The sequence below is a fragment of the Asparagus officinalis genome, chromosome 1, assembly GCF_001876935.1.
Source record: "Asparagus officinalis chromosome 1, Aspof.V1, whole genome shotgun sequence".
NCBI lineage: Eukaryota > Viridiplantae > Streptophyta > Magnoliopsida > Asparagales > Asparagaceae > Asparagus > Asparagus officinalis.
Genome location: NC_033794.1, coordinates 117,473,406 through 117,491,641, shown reverse-complemented (window position 1 = coordinate 117,491,641; position 18,236 = coordinate 117,473,406). Strand labels below are relative to the sequence as shown.

Below are 18,236 nucleotides of genomic sequence, written 5' to 3'. Positions count from 1 at the left end.
AAACAACGATCCTGCGTTTGTTTCTAAGAAGTTGTAATTTTCATTTTGTTGTGTAAAAGAGGTCTTATAAAAAGACTATTCCTTTGAATTTATTATAATCGACTGAAGATATAATGAATTCCATAACGAGACCAACTTTTGACGCAAACAGTGTCACTGTGTCGCGTCGATGTCACAGATTGGCTGCTAGGCTTATTGGTGGTGGTGAGTGTCTTAACTCTAGTACTTGACAGAGGCACTCTTCCTTTCTTTCTTGAGTGTAAACCGTAAGCTCCGTCGACAACTTTCATCCACTCGTCTCTGGTCATGCGGTTAGGCTCTACAGGAGTGTCCTCTGTACTTCGAGACTGCGTGACACGGGTGAAGACATCGTTTTGAGAAGCTTCTAGCGCCGCCTGCATATCATATATCATAAAAATTAGAAACTTTGATGAAAAATCATTAAGTATATACAAATGTAAAATTAATCTTATACTTACGTTCAATTCATTAATTTTCTCCACCATTTTGTCATTTCCATCAACATTTTCATAGCCCTAGGGTGGTGTATAAGCTCTTTTAGCCAGAAGAGTCGGGGGCATAGTCAAAGCGTCCTGTGATATATTAAATTCCAAATTAAATGTAGGAAACTAATCACATGAAATCAGTTTTAATAATATGATCATACCGGGTTTTCGCTCAAATACTTATGCTCGATCTGAGCATAAGAAGTAGCTCCTAAAAAGTGATCGTATAGCTTTGATCTACGATTCGCCAATGCCGTTTCACATATTTTCTACAAAATAAAGTATTTTTTTAGTATGTGCGATGATAATATATAAATGAAAAATAACGTGATGATAATGTCATAAATTAAAAATAAACTACCTTCTTCTCACCCTCCCACTCGATAATGAGAGTCATCCAATTAAATGGAGGAACTTTCTTATCAAGCTCATAGATCATCTTCCAATCAGTAGATAAATTTGTGAAATATCTTTTCTTTAGATCACTCTTCCAACCCCGAATAAGCTTGGCCATTTTCGGGATAACATAATCCCAAGACTCTGGGTTGTCTTCAAGACAATAATGATCCTGCAAGTTACATGGCAAAAAAATTACACTATAAGAATAATCATTGTGAATTGTAAACCCCATTCCCAAATTAACCTTCAACCAAATTAGATATACCTAATTTCTCCCACCGTTACAGAAAATTCGTCATTAACATCGGGAATTTCACACATCGGTTACGAATTCCTCTCCGCCGTAGCCGAAGAGTTCATCGTTTTACCTTCTCCGACGAAGCCTAAGCTTTCAAAGGCACCAAGTTAGGATGATCCATAGTCCCAATCCCCTCAAATGTCTCCTTAAACTCCCTCGCACTCAGATTCACATCCTTCAGTCTCTTCACAGCCACCACCATTCCTATTTCAAGCACGGCCTTATAGGCCTTCCCAAATGTTCCCTTCCCCAAAACCTAGGCCCACAAACCTCAGCCAGCTCCCTCCTCCCACAAACCGCCACCGCCGCAAGAAACCCCGAAACTCCACAAGCAACCAAAAACCCCACCAAGCTCAAGCTCCTCCTAACCCTCCAGCGAGCCTCGATGGTGCCAACATCGCCGGAGAAACCGTCGTCGACGAGGGATCGGAGGAGGCGGTGGTCCAGCAGGTGGCGACGGTGCCCAGTAGGCGGCGGCGGCGGTTGAGAAGCCAACAAGAGAAAGGGGGGATGAGGAGAGGGAGCTAGGGGAGGGGAAATGAAGAGAGAGGGGGAAATGAGAGAGGGATTTGGGGGAAAATCCCTCTCTCGGGCGCGGGCTGCCCAAATTTTTGGGCACGCCCGCGCCCAAATTTTTTCTAACTTTTGGGTTTTAGCGACGGAAATTAGCGACGGAAATTCCGTCGCTAAAACCCAAAAAAAAGCGACGGAAATTTTGTCAGGAAATTTCCTGAAAAAAAAATTATGTCAGGAAATTAATGGCGACGGAAATTTTCCGTCGCCAATAGTGAAATTTCCGTCGGTAAAACTTTTTTGCCGACGGAAAAATAGCGACGGAAAATTCCGTCGCTATAACCTAACTTATAGCGACGGAAAATTCCGTCGCTAAAGGACCGTCGGTAATAGTTCATTTTCTAGCAGTGGTTTCGGATTAGGCTGATATGCCTATACTTCGTAGGGTGTTCGAGTAAGGTAATGAATCACATAAAATTATAAATTTGCTCCCGTGTTACCTACCTTGAGGGTAGAGTATAAGGTTATGGTTTGTTATGTACTATGTATCCTAGAAAAGATCTTTTACCGAATATTTATTTTTGTTCCCAGCCAACTACCCGAGGAAAATATGAGTCGTTATGATATGATTTGTTATGGATGAGGCTTGGTAATGTATTGTTCTTTGTTAATTATTTTATTCATAGGATTTTGGAGTTAATATTTAGTGATCCACAATTTGAGATACATGGTATATATATGAGGGTTTTCTTATTTGGATTATTTCGCTCAACGTACTCATTCTCATGTTGTGAGTTTCTAAATATTAATTCCTCTTAGTTCAGGATGTAGTATATTTATATATTTATATATGCTATAACTTGTATTTTTATACACCTTACCCATTTTTCCCTGGGGACGGTGGAGATGTTCTTGTTAGTGATTTGACGCTCGTTGTTTCCATCTTTTTTAGGCAGCAAGTCAGGGGTTCGGAAAGTCACAGGTTGACGGAGACTCGGCATAGTTTGCCATCATTTATTAGTAGATAGTTAGTAGGCACTCCACAATGGATATTTTATTGTTTTTAGTCTTATAGGGATGTACTTCATTTTAGAGGCTGAGTGTCTATATACTTTTTCAGTTGACTCTTTTGTATTAGAGATTCATTATCTTTATTTTGGTTTATTAGATGCACTTCTTTTCTTTTGTTGGAACATAATTATAAATGTTATTAGATCTCTCCTCTATATTGTGCTCCTTGTATTATCATCTTTACTATATCTGCTTGTACCATCACTTCTTGTATTTGATTCTAATAGAGAGATATTACTATGATAGTGAAATATTTTATTGAACAGTGTTGGGTGCATGACATGTTTGACATCTTTGAGTTCACCTTAGACTACAGCCTTGTGTGAAACCAAGGGCGTCATAGTATTGATGCAAATTCTTATGTTTAAAATTTATTAATATATTAGATTAGATATTACAATGTCATGTTATGTATGAATATAATCTTGTATGACACCTAGTATTACATACATATTCCTAATTTTTACAATCTGATATCATGGATTTATTTGTTCAATATTCATTTGATGTCTAATATTTTGTAGTAGACCTTCCAAAGCCTCTTCTAAAGTTTTCTAAGAGAAGTATATACTTTCATGAAATAATTTAAAATCTTGAGACTCATTCAAAATATGATGCTTTAATTTTTCCACATCTCTTCTACTATATAAATATAAGCTAAGCATCTGACCTCATATTGTATGATGAGTATTATTTATCAATGGGATCATATACTATTGTTTGTAGATAACAAAGGTCTCAAATCTTTTATTGTCTTAACTGAACTTAAATACCTTATAGTTTACCAAAATTATACTTATATACCTCCACTTGTATCTTTCTGCACTTTTTTTTAAAATTTTAGATAACGTATCTTGCTCACTTAAATATCCTAATATTGTCTAAAAGTTAATATTTATACCTTCTTCCTGTTATCTAAACATAAAAATGCTCTTTGTAATTTTTCTATATAAGTTTCATAGTATAATTTTAGAATTTTAGGACAATTCTATGTTTTTTACTCTTTCTATAAATATTTTATTGACATGCAATTATTATTATACATTACTAATAATTAATATGATGTATAGTTTTACAATAATGTTGAAAGTTTTAGGGACCAAATTATACAAACTTAAAGTGATATATAATATAATTAATTAACAATGATAATTAATTTAGTTTAGCTAGTATTAGAATGTAATATTAAAAAAGAATAGGGGTAATATAGTCCTTGAAAAGTTTTTCCACAAACTCCCTCTTTTAAAAGGAGTATGATCAACTGAAGGAAGTAGTATATAAGCTGACACTGCCTGTAACATTAAAATATATTAAAATTAAAACTATTACAAATCCTTTAATAAGAAAAAAGATTGCAAGTTTCCTAGCTTTTCTACGTGTTCGTGCATCTTCTTGCTCATAGGATTCGCCCTCTCGAATCTTCTATTTGCCTTTCTAAGTATGATACTTTGGTCATTAGATTTCTATATGATGTTAAACTGGTGGTCTATATATGATTAATTGTACGACAAAATTTAGGTTTACTGTCCTAGAAGTTTAACGAGTATTGAATTAAGACCATCGTATTCTAACCCTGACTTTGGGCTGAAGCTTTTAGTTGGAACTTTTTTGATGACAATGGCAAAATAACTACACATACAAGAGTAGTCATATTGGATGGTGTGGAGATTTGATGATTCTTTTTGTGGTATGAGTTGAAGAAACTTCATTTTCTAGAGGAACATCTGTGATTTGTTAACAAGTATGAACTTGAGGCAATTTGATGGAAATAGAAGTGAAAAAAGGTGATCTAAGTGAGAAATGATCAAGGGAGTGCATGGTAAAAAGGTAGTTATTTGTGATATAATAGGGATAGATTCATTACAGTCTTATGGACACCCCATGTCCTACAAGAACTCCGCGAATACTCACAATCTGCAGTTAGCTGAACTCCAAGACTATACTTCTCGTAATCTAGCAGCATTAGTATTGACCATTAGACCAAGCCCATGATTGTACCCATGTAAAAAATACTAATCCTGTTCTGCATCTTTATGCTATTGTAATTCAGCACAGACAAACCACTATCTGCATGTAACATGAATATTTGAATGGTAAATGGTAGTTACATGTTATTCAATAGGGATGAGTTCACTTTGGTATAGCAAATTGTATTTATATGCACAAAATGGATGCTTATTTGAATGGTAAATGATAGTTACATGTTATTCAATAGGGATGAGTTCACTTTGGTGCACAATCCATCTTCTCCTGTAAGAACTCCATATACATGCAATCCATAGTTAGCTGAACCCATGTATTGTATTTTTATACTACTGTTATTCTTAGCTACAACTTTAACCAACCTATAAAATGTTAATAAACAAACATCACATGCATCAATCACCACATTTCTGAAAAGTTTGCTTCAGAATCACTAATAGAACATGAACCTATGGTAAAGCCACCAACAGATTAGCACCCAAAAAACAGATATAAAACAGATAATAATATGAACCTCTTGATAATGAATAGATAAAGATGATTCTGAGGGAACTAGCGTAAAGCAGCAGGAAAAATAGACCTTAGGTGTTTTGCTAACCATTGATACATTACTAAATGCTACATTAACTACAACGTAAAAATACAGATTGTGACTGACCAACTATTAAGAACAGCTAACTGAGCATTGTTACAAGTTAGAGTCATTAGAAGCACAAACCTGTCCACAGCCCTAATGTATTCTCAGGATCCACAAAATCGCTTGTTGCTGCTGGTGTCGGTGCAAGAATGGCACTTGTACTGCCTAATATGCTCAGCACGAGCCGGGGTGATCTTCACACATTTGCCATGAAACCACTTCTCACAGATATCACAGCAAATCCAAAACTCATCAGATGCGTAGTTATCTCCACAGGCGCAACATAAGGTCTCACCATGCTCCTCTTCTCCATCCTCACCACCTTCATCACCCATATTCACTAAGCATGAGTCAACAATTTAGGACTTGCTTTTCTCAGCTCATAGAGCAAATAACAGCCACTGTGTACACAAGGAGATAACATTTAGATAAATAGGAGCAAAAAAAGTAGATATTATGGGCAAAACATAAATATACACAGGTTCATATCTATGAATCCTATATGAACAATGAATGCTCCAAACACATCTAGAGATGAATTCACAATTTAGTAAACTTAATGATACGTGAACTTGCAATGTCTACTATGTAGATATCATGTAAAGCAGATAATAGTTGCATTAAAAAACCTCTAAGTTATGCTTGAACCAGCATGGCATGAAGCAGCAGCAGATTCTGGGGACAAACTTTTTAACAATAAAAACGTAAAGAGACGGAAGAATGAAGGGAGAACTTGCAAAACATTTACAGGGATAGAAAATGTCTAATTGTCATAATGAGTTTGTCCTTCAAGTTGGCGCACCTTAAGAAGAAAAACCTGAAGCACAGTTCTCAGCTGTTTGAATGCAAGAAGAATTTAACCCCTGCATCTGTTAAGAACACAATAAACGTTTTTCTGTGGCTGCAAAATATTTCTCCCATTTTAATAAAATATTTCATAGGACTAGTTATTAAGGAACAAATTTAGAACTACAGGTACCTCCTCAGTATATCATTGATAAAACCTTAAAAACCATAACTTGGCCATGTTGCTTCTTAGTCGAGAAAAGATGGCATATTTATGCCTTCTTTTCTCTGTGATGATGGAAGCTTTCCTTTTCTTTGGAGTGCACTTCGTCAGAGTTCCTACCCAGCTTCTTTAAATGAATTCTACTCACGCGCACGCACAAAAACGTAGTGAAGTAGATAAGGTGGTTTACACACAAAAATGTAGTGAAGTAGAAATGGTGGCTTGCTGAGAACTTTCTTGAGCAGAAACTTATTAAGTCAGAAATTTATTAACTCGTTAATTTGGTTATTGATTTGTTTTCATGGTAAACAAACGTCTTTCCTACTTCTATGAACATGCCTGCTGAATGTTTTTCTATGAACAAGAAGTAGAACTTTATTAAGTTCTTGTTTAATTCCTTGTCGGCTATGAAATGCACCAGGTAGTTCCTTGTCTATCTTATAAGAGAATATGTTTTCGTGACTTAACTTCTTTCTGTTGAATTTGATTCTAAACCATCATGTGCTCCCATTTCTTCAATTATATTGAGCCATTATATCTACTGTTGTGAAGTAGCTTCCTATCTATACTGAGCCATTATGTGTTCCCATTAATTTTTTTTTCTACAAATTCTGTCATTTTTTTTGTATTTTCAAATGGAAATGGGTTAGTTATTGTTTTTTCTACAAATTTAGTACATGCACACATAACGTGGACAAGAAATATATTCCTCATTAATAGTATTTTAGTAAATTTCTAATAAGCCTCCTTTGTTTCGTGTCATCTTTTTAAAACATTGTGTGAAATGATGTGCAATTTTGTAATACACTTTTACGTCTAGATTTAATAATTTAACATTTTCTCATAATGTGAATATAAATACATATTCAGAGAATAGTTCACTTTATTACTTTAAATTTTCATGTCAACTATTTTTTACTTATCTATACTGCACACAAACTATTGTTGATGAGTCATTTGCAAGATATATGATGACCAAGCACAACTTCCTGAACCTGTTGAAAGGAAACAATAGCTTTCTATAAAGAAGGTAGCTTATTTTACAAAATTGTTATTGTAAATTATTTCTTTTAGTAGCCCAAATTTATTTGTTTCTGTTTTATGACATGGCCAGGTTCTCAGTGTTTTTAAAAGAATAATCAATGAAGATTGCATACTACTAGGTTTCATACCGAAAGATGATCGCCCGGATTGAATGATATTACAACTTCTTCCTATTCAACCACCTACTATAAGACCATTTGTTTTGATTGACAGCTCTGCTAGAAGTGAGATAAGTTTGTTCTGTTTCACAAAATGAGGGATAACCTGTATAGCGTTACAAAACCATTGCATCACAAATTTTTTTCCTTTTTACTACAAACTATTCATGCTTGAAGAATTATATCTTATTCACGGAATTTTTTAAAATATATGCAGTTTGTCTCATGTTAAAGGAGTGCTAAATCCAGTTTCAAAGAATTTTCATTTATTTCTAGCATTTGATGGCCTGAAATTCATTGTTGCTACTTTTTTGTTTGACAAATTGTACCTTTGTAAAACACTCAAGGTTAACTTCCTGCCATGAAGGTTATGCCTTTACGGAGTAGAACAAAGCCCCTTCTATAAGGCAGGATATAGATAGTTGAAGTGAGAAGCTTGAAAGTCCTTACTGTTCAACATTTCCAACATGCTATGGGTTACAACAAGAAATAAAAAATTTGATGTTACTAAATTCCTTATAAAACTGTTGCATTATATGCTCAGTTTATTGAACTAATAGCTGCATTATTTCACTATTCTCAGAAATATACTGAGGCTAGCATGTTGTTTTTGGCTATTCTCATGATTGATGTACATATTTGGTATGAAAATGTTTTCTGAGGATGCAAGTAAACATGAATATAATAAAATGTTTACAATTATTACTTTGCATTCATTCATAAGGCATACATATTACAATTGTTTGGTTGTATTCGTGTTATCTGTGTCTTGCTGAAGGTAGCGGAAAATACACGACTACAATATTAGCATTTCCTTCTAATGAATTCTTAAGAGTTGGCATTAATGTGTCTGTTATATACCACAGTAGCTCATGTTATGCAATAAAAATAACATCGTTCTTATGTTTGTGACCTCAGATATGGGTGGTAGAGAAGGAAGTGGTCACTCGAGTTTCCCTCATGTTGCACTCAATGAGTGTATCCTTTCATCAATGTCGAAAAAGTATATTGCTGCGCTCAACCATGGCATGATTTAGAAATAGGTTTGCACTAGCCTACAAAATTAAAATCTGGATTATTTTCTCCTTTTATATATTATTTTCATTTTGTTTTCTCACCCTCTTTTCAATTTTATATTTGAATTTGTTTCTCGTGTAACTACTTCAGGAACCATTTGTAGATTTTAGTGTTTCTCCTCCCCTTTGTGGTTATTTTACTTGTCTAAATGACTGTTTACTTATGATGTAGGACCTGGAGCAACTGCAGTTTTCAACTGCGTAAGTTACTTTTCATAGTTATGATGCGACTTTCAATTGTGCAAGTTATTTTTCAACTACTCTAAAAGGTTTTAGCTATCAGTGGGATTCAGTTTTGTTCTGAAAGTATTAGTATATAATTATCTTTACAATAACAACTATTTATACTTTGCTTCTTAAATTATGAACTACTTTGCATAAAAGTACGTGGAACATCTGTTTTTACTAAATTTGTTTTTAAAATTTGCTACGTTTGTTCCTCAGTTTAATTAAAAAGGATTTTTTATAAGCGTCAAAAATGATTTTAAGTGGTCAGGGGTAGTTTTTGGATTCTTGAAAGTTGAACACGTGATCTGTAGAACATGTTTTTTAAACTTATTAAAAACATTGCTTATTGTTTTTACTTTTGCATTTTTACAAATTTGTTCATCAGATGAGTTAGGAAGAAATTTAAGTTATGAGGATAGTTCCGGGCGTTTTAAAATTGACACACATGACCAAAAGCAAGGCTGGTCTCAAATATATATATAGTACGAGATATGTCAAGTTAAGAAAGCATGTAATATTCAAACTCAATAATTGACACACATGTAATATTCAAACTCGATTATGTGCTTTGCATCTGTTTTCTTTTCGTTTCTGACTTTGATTCTACCTTTTTTGCTTTTACCTGACAAATATTCTTTGTGCGCTTACTATTTTGTAACAGAGGTACTTCGTGATCTCAAGATCTCCACTTCAAGGAGGCCTTCGAGCCATGCGAGAATCTGAGGTAGTTTATACAATCTTAGCAATCTTAGCAAACCATGAGAATTAAAGCCCATGGAGATATCTTCGAGGCTTGTACCAAGGCAAGACTGAACTTTTAGGAATTGATAATCAAATCCAAGAAGTTTGTCTCAAGATCTTGAAGACAAATCAGAACTCCGTATTTGCTATCAGCCTTCTCTTAGATCTCCTTTGCAATGGCTTTCAGCCTTCTGGTAAATTGAGGGGTGTTATTGCAATTTCAAGAAATCTTTAAGCCGGATCTGCAAATTCTAATTTAGCGACGAGCATTTGCTCTATTTTAGAGGCTGTTGCTCCTATGAGATTCAACTATTGAGAATGGCACATGAGCCGTATCTCTTCTCAGGTTTGTTGAGGTGGTCAAGAACCTGTACTAGTATTCATTACTTCAGCTGTTCTTTATGGGCTTCTTCGATGATTCAGCGATTAATATTTGCTCGTTGAACGTTGACTTTTTAAACATTGAAATTTAAATATGTATGTTCATGGAAAATACAATTGGACTTGGGGATATAATTTAATACTCATATGTAGCAGCATTAATTTGAAATGTAGTTTTTATATTCCTGACTATCGTACGCGAGTTTATTTATTGGATGAAGTTGCAAGGCCTAAATTAAGTGTTTTGCTTTATCGTGCTTGTGGTATGTCGCCATTGACCATTGTGGAGGTTGAACTCGCACAAAGCGTTTTACCTAAACGTAAGTTATATCAATGTGTAGCTTATATCCTATTATAATAGAAGCTAGATTGCAGCCTTATGTTTTCAGTGAGTGGGAATTTTTTTTTTTGCATATTGAGTCTATTAACTATTGAGCATGTTTAACGTTGGTTTTACTTATAAAGAAGTCTACTGAATTTTTTTGGTAGCATATTATGAAAATAACTTATCTGACATATATTGCTTCTGTATATTTTTGAAAGTGGTTTTTGAATATATACAGTTAAGTCATGGGAACTTGTCAATTTACCCCTCAAATCATTTACTTTTAAATTTGCCCTTCAAATTGCTCTTTCGTCAAGTCCCCAAATCATTATATTTTAAATTTGCCCCTCAAATTGCTTTCTCTCCTAAAGTTTACATTCCATGCTAAATTATGTCAAAATGTTATTTACTTGTAAATTACATTTATCTCCCCCAATTCAATTTTTTTTAGAAAAAAACAACAATAAATCTAAACAAGTTGTTTTATCAAGTTTGGAACAATATATGTTTCTTTTATCATGTCACAAAATTTAAAATCACATGAGCTCCGTAACATAAAATCATATTTCCATCTTTTACTATATTACTTGCAATACAATTTATTCATATGATGTTATACTGATACTTTTGCAATACATTTGGCGTATCCCTTTGTAGTCCATAGACTTGACTACTGCAAGTGTGTTGTGGTCTCAAATATCAAATTGCCATGTAGACATGCATATGCATCTGATCTCCTTTCCTGAATCCTCACATGCATGGTTTTAGGTGTCGTCCAGCAAGAAGTAGCAAAGGGCAGATTACATCCTGCACGTTAGCACCTTATCATATAATACTGCTTCTAACATATGTTTAAATCTGCTTGCTATAAGCAACTTGTTTATGACCATGTAGGAAAATAAAAAATAACAAATAGTAGTTTCTGTGTGATCAATAAGACAATAACTTGCTTGATGAAAAAAACAAGAATATTCCCTCTAACAAGCAATTTTTTTAAAATTTTGTAGACTTCGTACTATGTTTGTGAAAGTTTCTATGATGTAAGCCATTGAGCTTTAAAAAAAACAAGAAGAAAATATAAACAAATGTAGCTTCTATAAATTTATTGGACAAGACCATACTAGAAATGCATGCATCAGTGCAATCAGGAGATTGTTCTCCAAAACCATTGAATGGTCCGACATCAACTCAGAAGTACAATTAGTTAAATACAATAATGTTTAGATTATGTCTATATTTTTATCAATTACTTAAATTACATAACGTTTTAACAAAAAATTATAAATAAAATTAAAAATTTAAAATAAAAAATAAAAAAATAACCACGTGCATTGCACGTGCAATCCAACTAGTTGTAAACAAAATAAGCAGCAGTATATTAAATAATTACCATGAACTTCTCCCAAATCTTTTTTATGCATTTAAATTCTTGCTCCTCAAAATTATGAGCAATATTAATAGAGCGTGGATCTCTTATTAAATAGCCAATGAAGTTATTAAATCTGACAGCCCAATCCCCAACAGGAATGTTGTCTTTCCACTCCAAAATGCCCCGGTACCCTTTCGGAGGTACTTTCGTCTTTTCCTCACTCCCATGCCTACCGGGTTTCTCATAATCTTTTTGGCCTACAAAGTCAAAGAGAAATAAATTTCTTATACACTTAAGTAAGCAAATAAGTATAAATTATCCAAAGTTTAAACGAAATTATTACATTTTTCCCTCATTAGATCTGACATAGCTTTATCTAGTCTCTGTTTTATGGCACGCTCCTTTCTTTTAATATCATCTCTCTTCAATTTGTAGTTCATATCACATTTTTTTTGTAATTCAATAGCTTTTTCTGGTAGAGGGATGCGAGATACTGACGGAGTCCATGGGCGGAGACATGCCATCTCTGACTGAGAAGATACAGACATCCTCTCGTGCTCGATCTCATCATCACCAGATCCATCGCAAGCATTGTCTGCAAATATTTATTAGGAATATAAAATATCATTACATTACATTAAAATATATTACAAATGTATAATACCTATACTTGGTAATACGTCTTGATGTTGCGGTGTACCCATTTGAGATGTCACCGCAATATCTAACAAATTATAAAATAAGAAATGAGCATATAAATTTATCAATTAAGGTAATTACATGCACAGAAAGTTCAAACTGAATAAAGCAAGCAAATTTTATACCTTCAATTGGTGAGGATCCATGTAGAGATAACTGACTCCGAGATGGTCGTGAGGACGATCCTAAATAAATAAACAAAATAGTAAATATAATGCATATTTATATCAAATATACAACTTACTTAAAACAAAAATTGAATATGCATACCGGATGCGTACGTATTCTGTGAATAAATATCTATCTATTTGTTAAAGATGAAAAATATAAAAGCTACAAATTATTGTGATATGAAATATATATAAAATGGATAAATGAATTTATCAGCAATAAGGTCTAACTCAACTGAGGAGAAAAATCAAATTCAGCATGTTTTTACATGGGACATGACTCCCATCTTTAAAACAAAACAACAACATCAAATTCATTTGAGCAACAACAAATCCATATGACTCAACTGAGGAAATACCTCTCTAAGCGGAACTGCAGGAAATAACTCAACTGAGGAAATACCTATCTACAACATCAATGATACAACAACAAATCCATATGAGCAATAACACAATAATTTATTAAAAAAAATTGAAAAAACCTCTCTAAGCGGCTGGTCGAGGGCGGCGGGTTGGCTGGTCGAGGGCGGCGTGCGGCGGCGGGTCGTCGAGGGCGCGCTTTTTTGTCGTGGCAGATCCAACGGGCGGGGAGACGGAGGATGTGTGGGGGACGTCGGGCGGGTCAAGGCGGGGAGACGCAGATCGAGGGGGGCGAGATGTCGCGGCAGTCCAAGGAAACCGGCCGGCGGCATGTCAGGCTCTGGGGAGGACGGCTGGCTTCCACGGCGGGGTCCGCGCGCTCGAGGGGACGGGAGCGAGCATCTGGGCTTTGGGAGAGACTGCGGGTACTGAGAGGGTTTGGGAGATGAATAATCAAACGTTTAGGTTTAGATAATTAGGTCTTTCATATTTATATTTTAGCCCCTCAAAAGTTGGTAATTTATAACAACATTGTAAATCTCGCACACAATTTGTGCATCCAGGGTATGTTAAGGTAATCGTCTGATTTTGTAGGAAGTTGACATCTCTTTCACCATATATTTGTCATTTTGTAGGAAAAGTTTACAACAACTCTCCATTAAGCATGGTGCAAATCAAGTTTAGTATCAGTTGCTTAATAATAAATTGCAGTGTCATTCACATGCTTGTGATCGATCTGTCTATCATTAGTGTATGAATAGATGCATGTATGCTATCTTGTCAAATTTGATAGGCCGTTTCGGCAACTAGATGATAGTTTCAAGGGATTTAGATCCCCTGGTTAACACCGGTTATATTTAAAGAAATATTCTTTCAAATCTAACTATTATTATTAGTTTTCCTTGACTTTTAATTATAAGAAGTTAACCCGTTTGGATCTAGTTGATAAGTTCTGGTATGATAAGTTCTGGTATGATAAGTTAACCCGTTTTAAAATTAGTCCGATTGGCTATCTTCAATATTTCAAATTTACTCACTCAAATCATGGAAATTTCTATTACATCCCTCAAATCATCACAATATTTACTATTAGGTCCCCTGGTTAACACCAGTTATATTTAAAGAAATATTCTTTTAAATCTAACTATTATTACTAGTTTCCCTTGACTTTTAATTTATGTATAACAAACCATATTGTTAATTATTACAGCATTAGTATCGGGGTAGAATACCTAGGAATAACTTTTCTCAGACAATAGCAATATATGCGTCTTAAACAATAATAGTACGTAGATGTGTTTCATGAGCCTAGAGGTAGGGGTGGAAGTGAACCAAATAATCAATAAATTGTTTAGTTATTATTCATCTAGCTATTCGATCAAATTTGATTCGCTATCTCATTTAACAATAAATGAATAGCTATTAGTTATTAAACTCATAAACAAATAGAAATTAACCAAATATGTATTCGATTTTCTTGGTCATTAAATCTTCGTTCAATTTGAGACATTAGCTTAAATGGCAAAGACAATTTAGAGGGGGAAATTAGTAAAATGATGCTTTTGGGGGGTATTTACAAATATATACAATGCTTGGGTATATATGTAAAAATTTCAAAAAAAAGAAAGTATTGGCGATCCAAGAGTTCGAACATAGGACCTGTTATATCATATTCGCTCGAACTCAATTTTGACGGCTCTTTCTCCTCTTAACCTTATAAAAAACTCCAAGAGAACTCTATCCAAACTATTTTCATCCGGTTTTTAGTGATTAAATCTAATTTATCTCCTCTCAGATTCATTAATGATGTTTACAGGGTCAAGTCCATCCATAAATGAAGCACAGAGTAGTGGAGTTCATCGAATCTACTAGCATAAAGAATAAAAATAAATAAATTTAAAAACTAACATAGAATTCCTAATTAATTAAAAATATTTTAACATAAGAATCTGATAACATATATATCTTTCCATCGCAAATGTTTGTATTGGCGATGGATTTCAAATATGTCGCCAATACCCCGTCGTCAATGCTCAGTTTTCTACCTGTTAGTGGTTATCTTTAGATTGGTTTTCTTGAAAGTATAAAAATATGACTAGAAAACCACCCTCTTATATTGCTTATTAATTCCACTAATTTTTAAACAAGCAAAAGGTATTTCCACTAATTCCATTCATTTATTAACGAGAAAACTACTAGATTCGTTCTACAAGCAAATTCAAATTCAGGAAGTATATATCACTTCTCCCTAAAGTAGGGACATGCCTCCAGCGACAAAGTTGCGGCTACAGCCTCCTCGACGATGACGCTAGAGGGGAGCAGGGGGCCCTTGAGAAGGCCACCAAACAACTGTCCTGGATCATAGTAGACTTTCACGTCCTCAGCTCTCAAGCTATCATCTACCTGCGTGGAACAAAATAGTATTGGACTACATTTAAAATATTATAGATTTGAGGGACTAATATTAAAATAATTCTTAATTTTTTGTAGGGCCACTCATTAACAATGGGATAATCAATCACTAATGTTAATTTTTTACGGTGGCGACGGACATTGGTGACAGATTTGATTTGTCGTCAATAAGTACTGGCGACGTATTCGAATCTGTTGCCAATAAGTATTAGCGACGGAACATTAGCGACGACTCGAATCCATCGCTAATACTTATTGGCGACGGATCGAATTCGCCACCAATGTGTATTGGCGACGGATAGAATCCGTCGCCAATAAGTATTGGCGACGAAACATTGGTGACGGATCACATTCGTCGCCAATACTTATTGGCGACAGATTCGATCCGTCGCGAATACTTATTGGCGACGAATTCAATCCGTCGCCAATAAGTATTGGCGACGGAACATTGGCGACGGATCTATTCCGTCGCCAATATGTATTGGCACCGCAACATTTTCGTCGTCAATACTTATTGACGACGAATAGAATCTGTCGCTAATAAGTATTGGTGACGGAACATTGGCGGCGGATAGAATTCGTCACCAATACTTATTGGCGACAGATAGAATTCGTCGCCAATGTTTATTGGCGACGGATCGAATCTGTCGCCAATAAGTATTGGCGATGAAACATTGGTGACAGAACACATTCGTCGCCAATACTTATTGGCGACAGATTCGATTCGCCGCCAATACTTATTGGCGACGAATTCGATCCGTCACCAATAAGTATTGGCGACGAAACATTGGTGACGGATCAATTCCGTCGCTAATACGTATTGGCGACGCATCATTTCCGTCGCCAATACTTGTTGGTGACGGATTAAATCTGTCGCTAATAAGTATTGGCGACGGAACATTGGTGACGGATAGAATTCGTCGCCAATACTTATTGGCGATGGATTGAATCCGTCGCCAATACTTGTCGCTAATGTTGTCCCGTCGCCAAAGGTTATGGGTGACGGAAAACATTGGTGACGGATTGAAATCCGTCGCCAATACAAACATTGGCGACGGGAACAACCCCGTCGCCAATGGTCCGTCGCCAATGTTTGTATTGGCGACGGATTTCAAATCCATCACCAATACCCCGTCGCCAATACCCAGTTTTCTACTAGTGTGAGGAATGAGAGGACCATTCATGATGGTGTGGTGATGATTATATGATAAAAATGAATAACAAAATTTTAGATATTTAAAAAGAGAATCAAAATAATTTTGGTATTGCTTTCCTAGATCCATGGGTGGTGTCAGATGCCCTGAGAACAATCACGATAATTATGAATTTTTATTTTTATTTTCATGAAATTTCTTTAAAAAGTATTGCAATGATCAATCCGTTTGACTTCTTTTGCCAATCGTTTTAATCTTTGTTTATCAATGCAACTTGGATTTGAAACGTACGCGAACTTCTTGCACGAAATAGATAAGCTATAACATAAGCTCACCGCTATTTACACACATAATAATACAAATCGCAAATTGATTAAATACATAGATTAGACAAGTGAAAAAAAAATCCTAAAGGAAAAATATTCCGGTGAACAAATAATGTATTTGATCAAATGTTCTAACATTTGGAGATTTTGTATTAAATACATAGATTAACTAAATACAAACCTCAAGTTGATCAATACTATCTGTCTCATCTTGATTATGCTGCTTAGTCGAGTAGTCATGTTCAAATCTTCCAAAATTATGCGACAGTACCTATTTCTTGATTATGCTGGGCCCGTTTAGATAATGGAAGTATTAGAAGTAAGAAGTAGGTTATAGAAGTAACTTTCAAAGCTATGAAGTAGGAAGTAGTGGAAATAGCATTTTTTTTGTTTGTTTCATATATTTTTAGAAGTAATGGAAGTAGAACTTCTTCCTCTTCATTTACTTTTTTTGTTTGGATAACATTTGAAAATATTATTAGGAAGTAATTTTATCAATGAAAAGTTGTTAGAAGTAACTAATAAAGGAAATATTAATAAAAAAATTATTTATGTCATAATTAATATGCATTTCAACTGCTTCCGAGCTACTTCTGAGTATTGAGGATTGGAAAAATATTTTGGAAGTAAGGATGACACGTAGGCGCCACATAAGCATTTAGGGAAGTATTGGAAGCAAGTTTTTCAGAGAACCAAACACATTTTTTTGCTTGGAAGTAGCAGAAGTAGTCTCTACTTCATTTACTTCAGCTACTTCACAATTACTTCCGTGCAAACAAACAGGCCCTTAGTCGAGTAGTCATGTTCAAATCTTCCAAAATTATGCGACAGTACCTATTTCTTGTTAGCAAACATTATAAACTTAGTGGACTTAGTACAATCAATTCAAACAGTTAGAGCATCAATAGAAACAAAATGAACAATACAGAAAATATATAAATCTATAATTATCTACTTCATTTGTTTCTCCTGACTTGGCGAGTTCTATTGTGGGTCCAGACCAAGATAAGACCCACATGAGGTCCACATGAATTAAAATTCTATTTAGAAGAGGATTTGGAGGTTCTAGTTGTAATAGGAATATGTTTGGAGGACATGAAAATAAAATTCCTTTATAAAAAAAAATTATTCATGAGAAACCTGTAATTTTTTTCGGTTCTACAATAAACTGTGAACAGTAACCCGAGAGAGAAAAAGTGGAGAGAGAGAGAGAGAGAGAGAGAGAGAGAGAGAGAGAGAGAAGTGAGATTCCGGATAGCTCAGTTGTCCGATTACAGTAATTCAAAAGTCGTTGTCTTAAGAACGACAACTTTCGCGGGTATTGGAGATTTTTGGTGAGATAAGTTTTAGGATTTTGATGCCTTATACGTAACACTG

At 34.8% G+C, this 18,236-nt stretch overlaps 1 protein-coding gene and 1 long non-coding RNA gene across 2 annotated transcripts; one reads left to right on the top strand and one right to left on the bottom strand.

Annotated features, from left to right (window-relative positions):
* LOC109829153 lies at positions 290 to 13,158 on the bottom strand. Its single transcript, XM_020396291.1, has 9 exons — positions 13,090 to 13,158; positions 12,967 to 13,014; positions 12,563 to 12,622; positions 12,237 to 12,333; positions 11,760 to 11,995; positions 868 to 1,074; positions 668 to 775; positions 480 to 593; positions 290 to 395 (listed from the first exon to the last, which is right to left on the bottom strand). Exons 3-8 carry the CDS (start codon positions 12,581 to 12,583, stop codon positions 537 to 539), a joined length of 726 nt encoding a protein of 241 aa, XP_020251880.1. The 5' UTR covers positions 12,584 to 12,622; positions 12,967 to 13,014; positions 13,090 to 13,158; the 3' UTR covers positions 290 to 395; positions 480 to 536.
* LOC109829155 lies at positions 8,344 to 9,668 on the top strand. Its single transcript, XR_002243981.1, has 3 exons — positions 8,344 to 8,661; positions 8,867 to 8,895; positions 9,584 to 9,668. It is a non-coding gene; the product is annotated as an uncharacterized LOC109829155 (long non-coding RNA).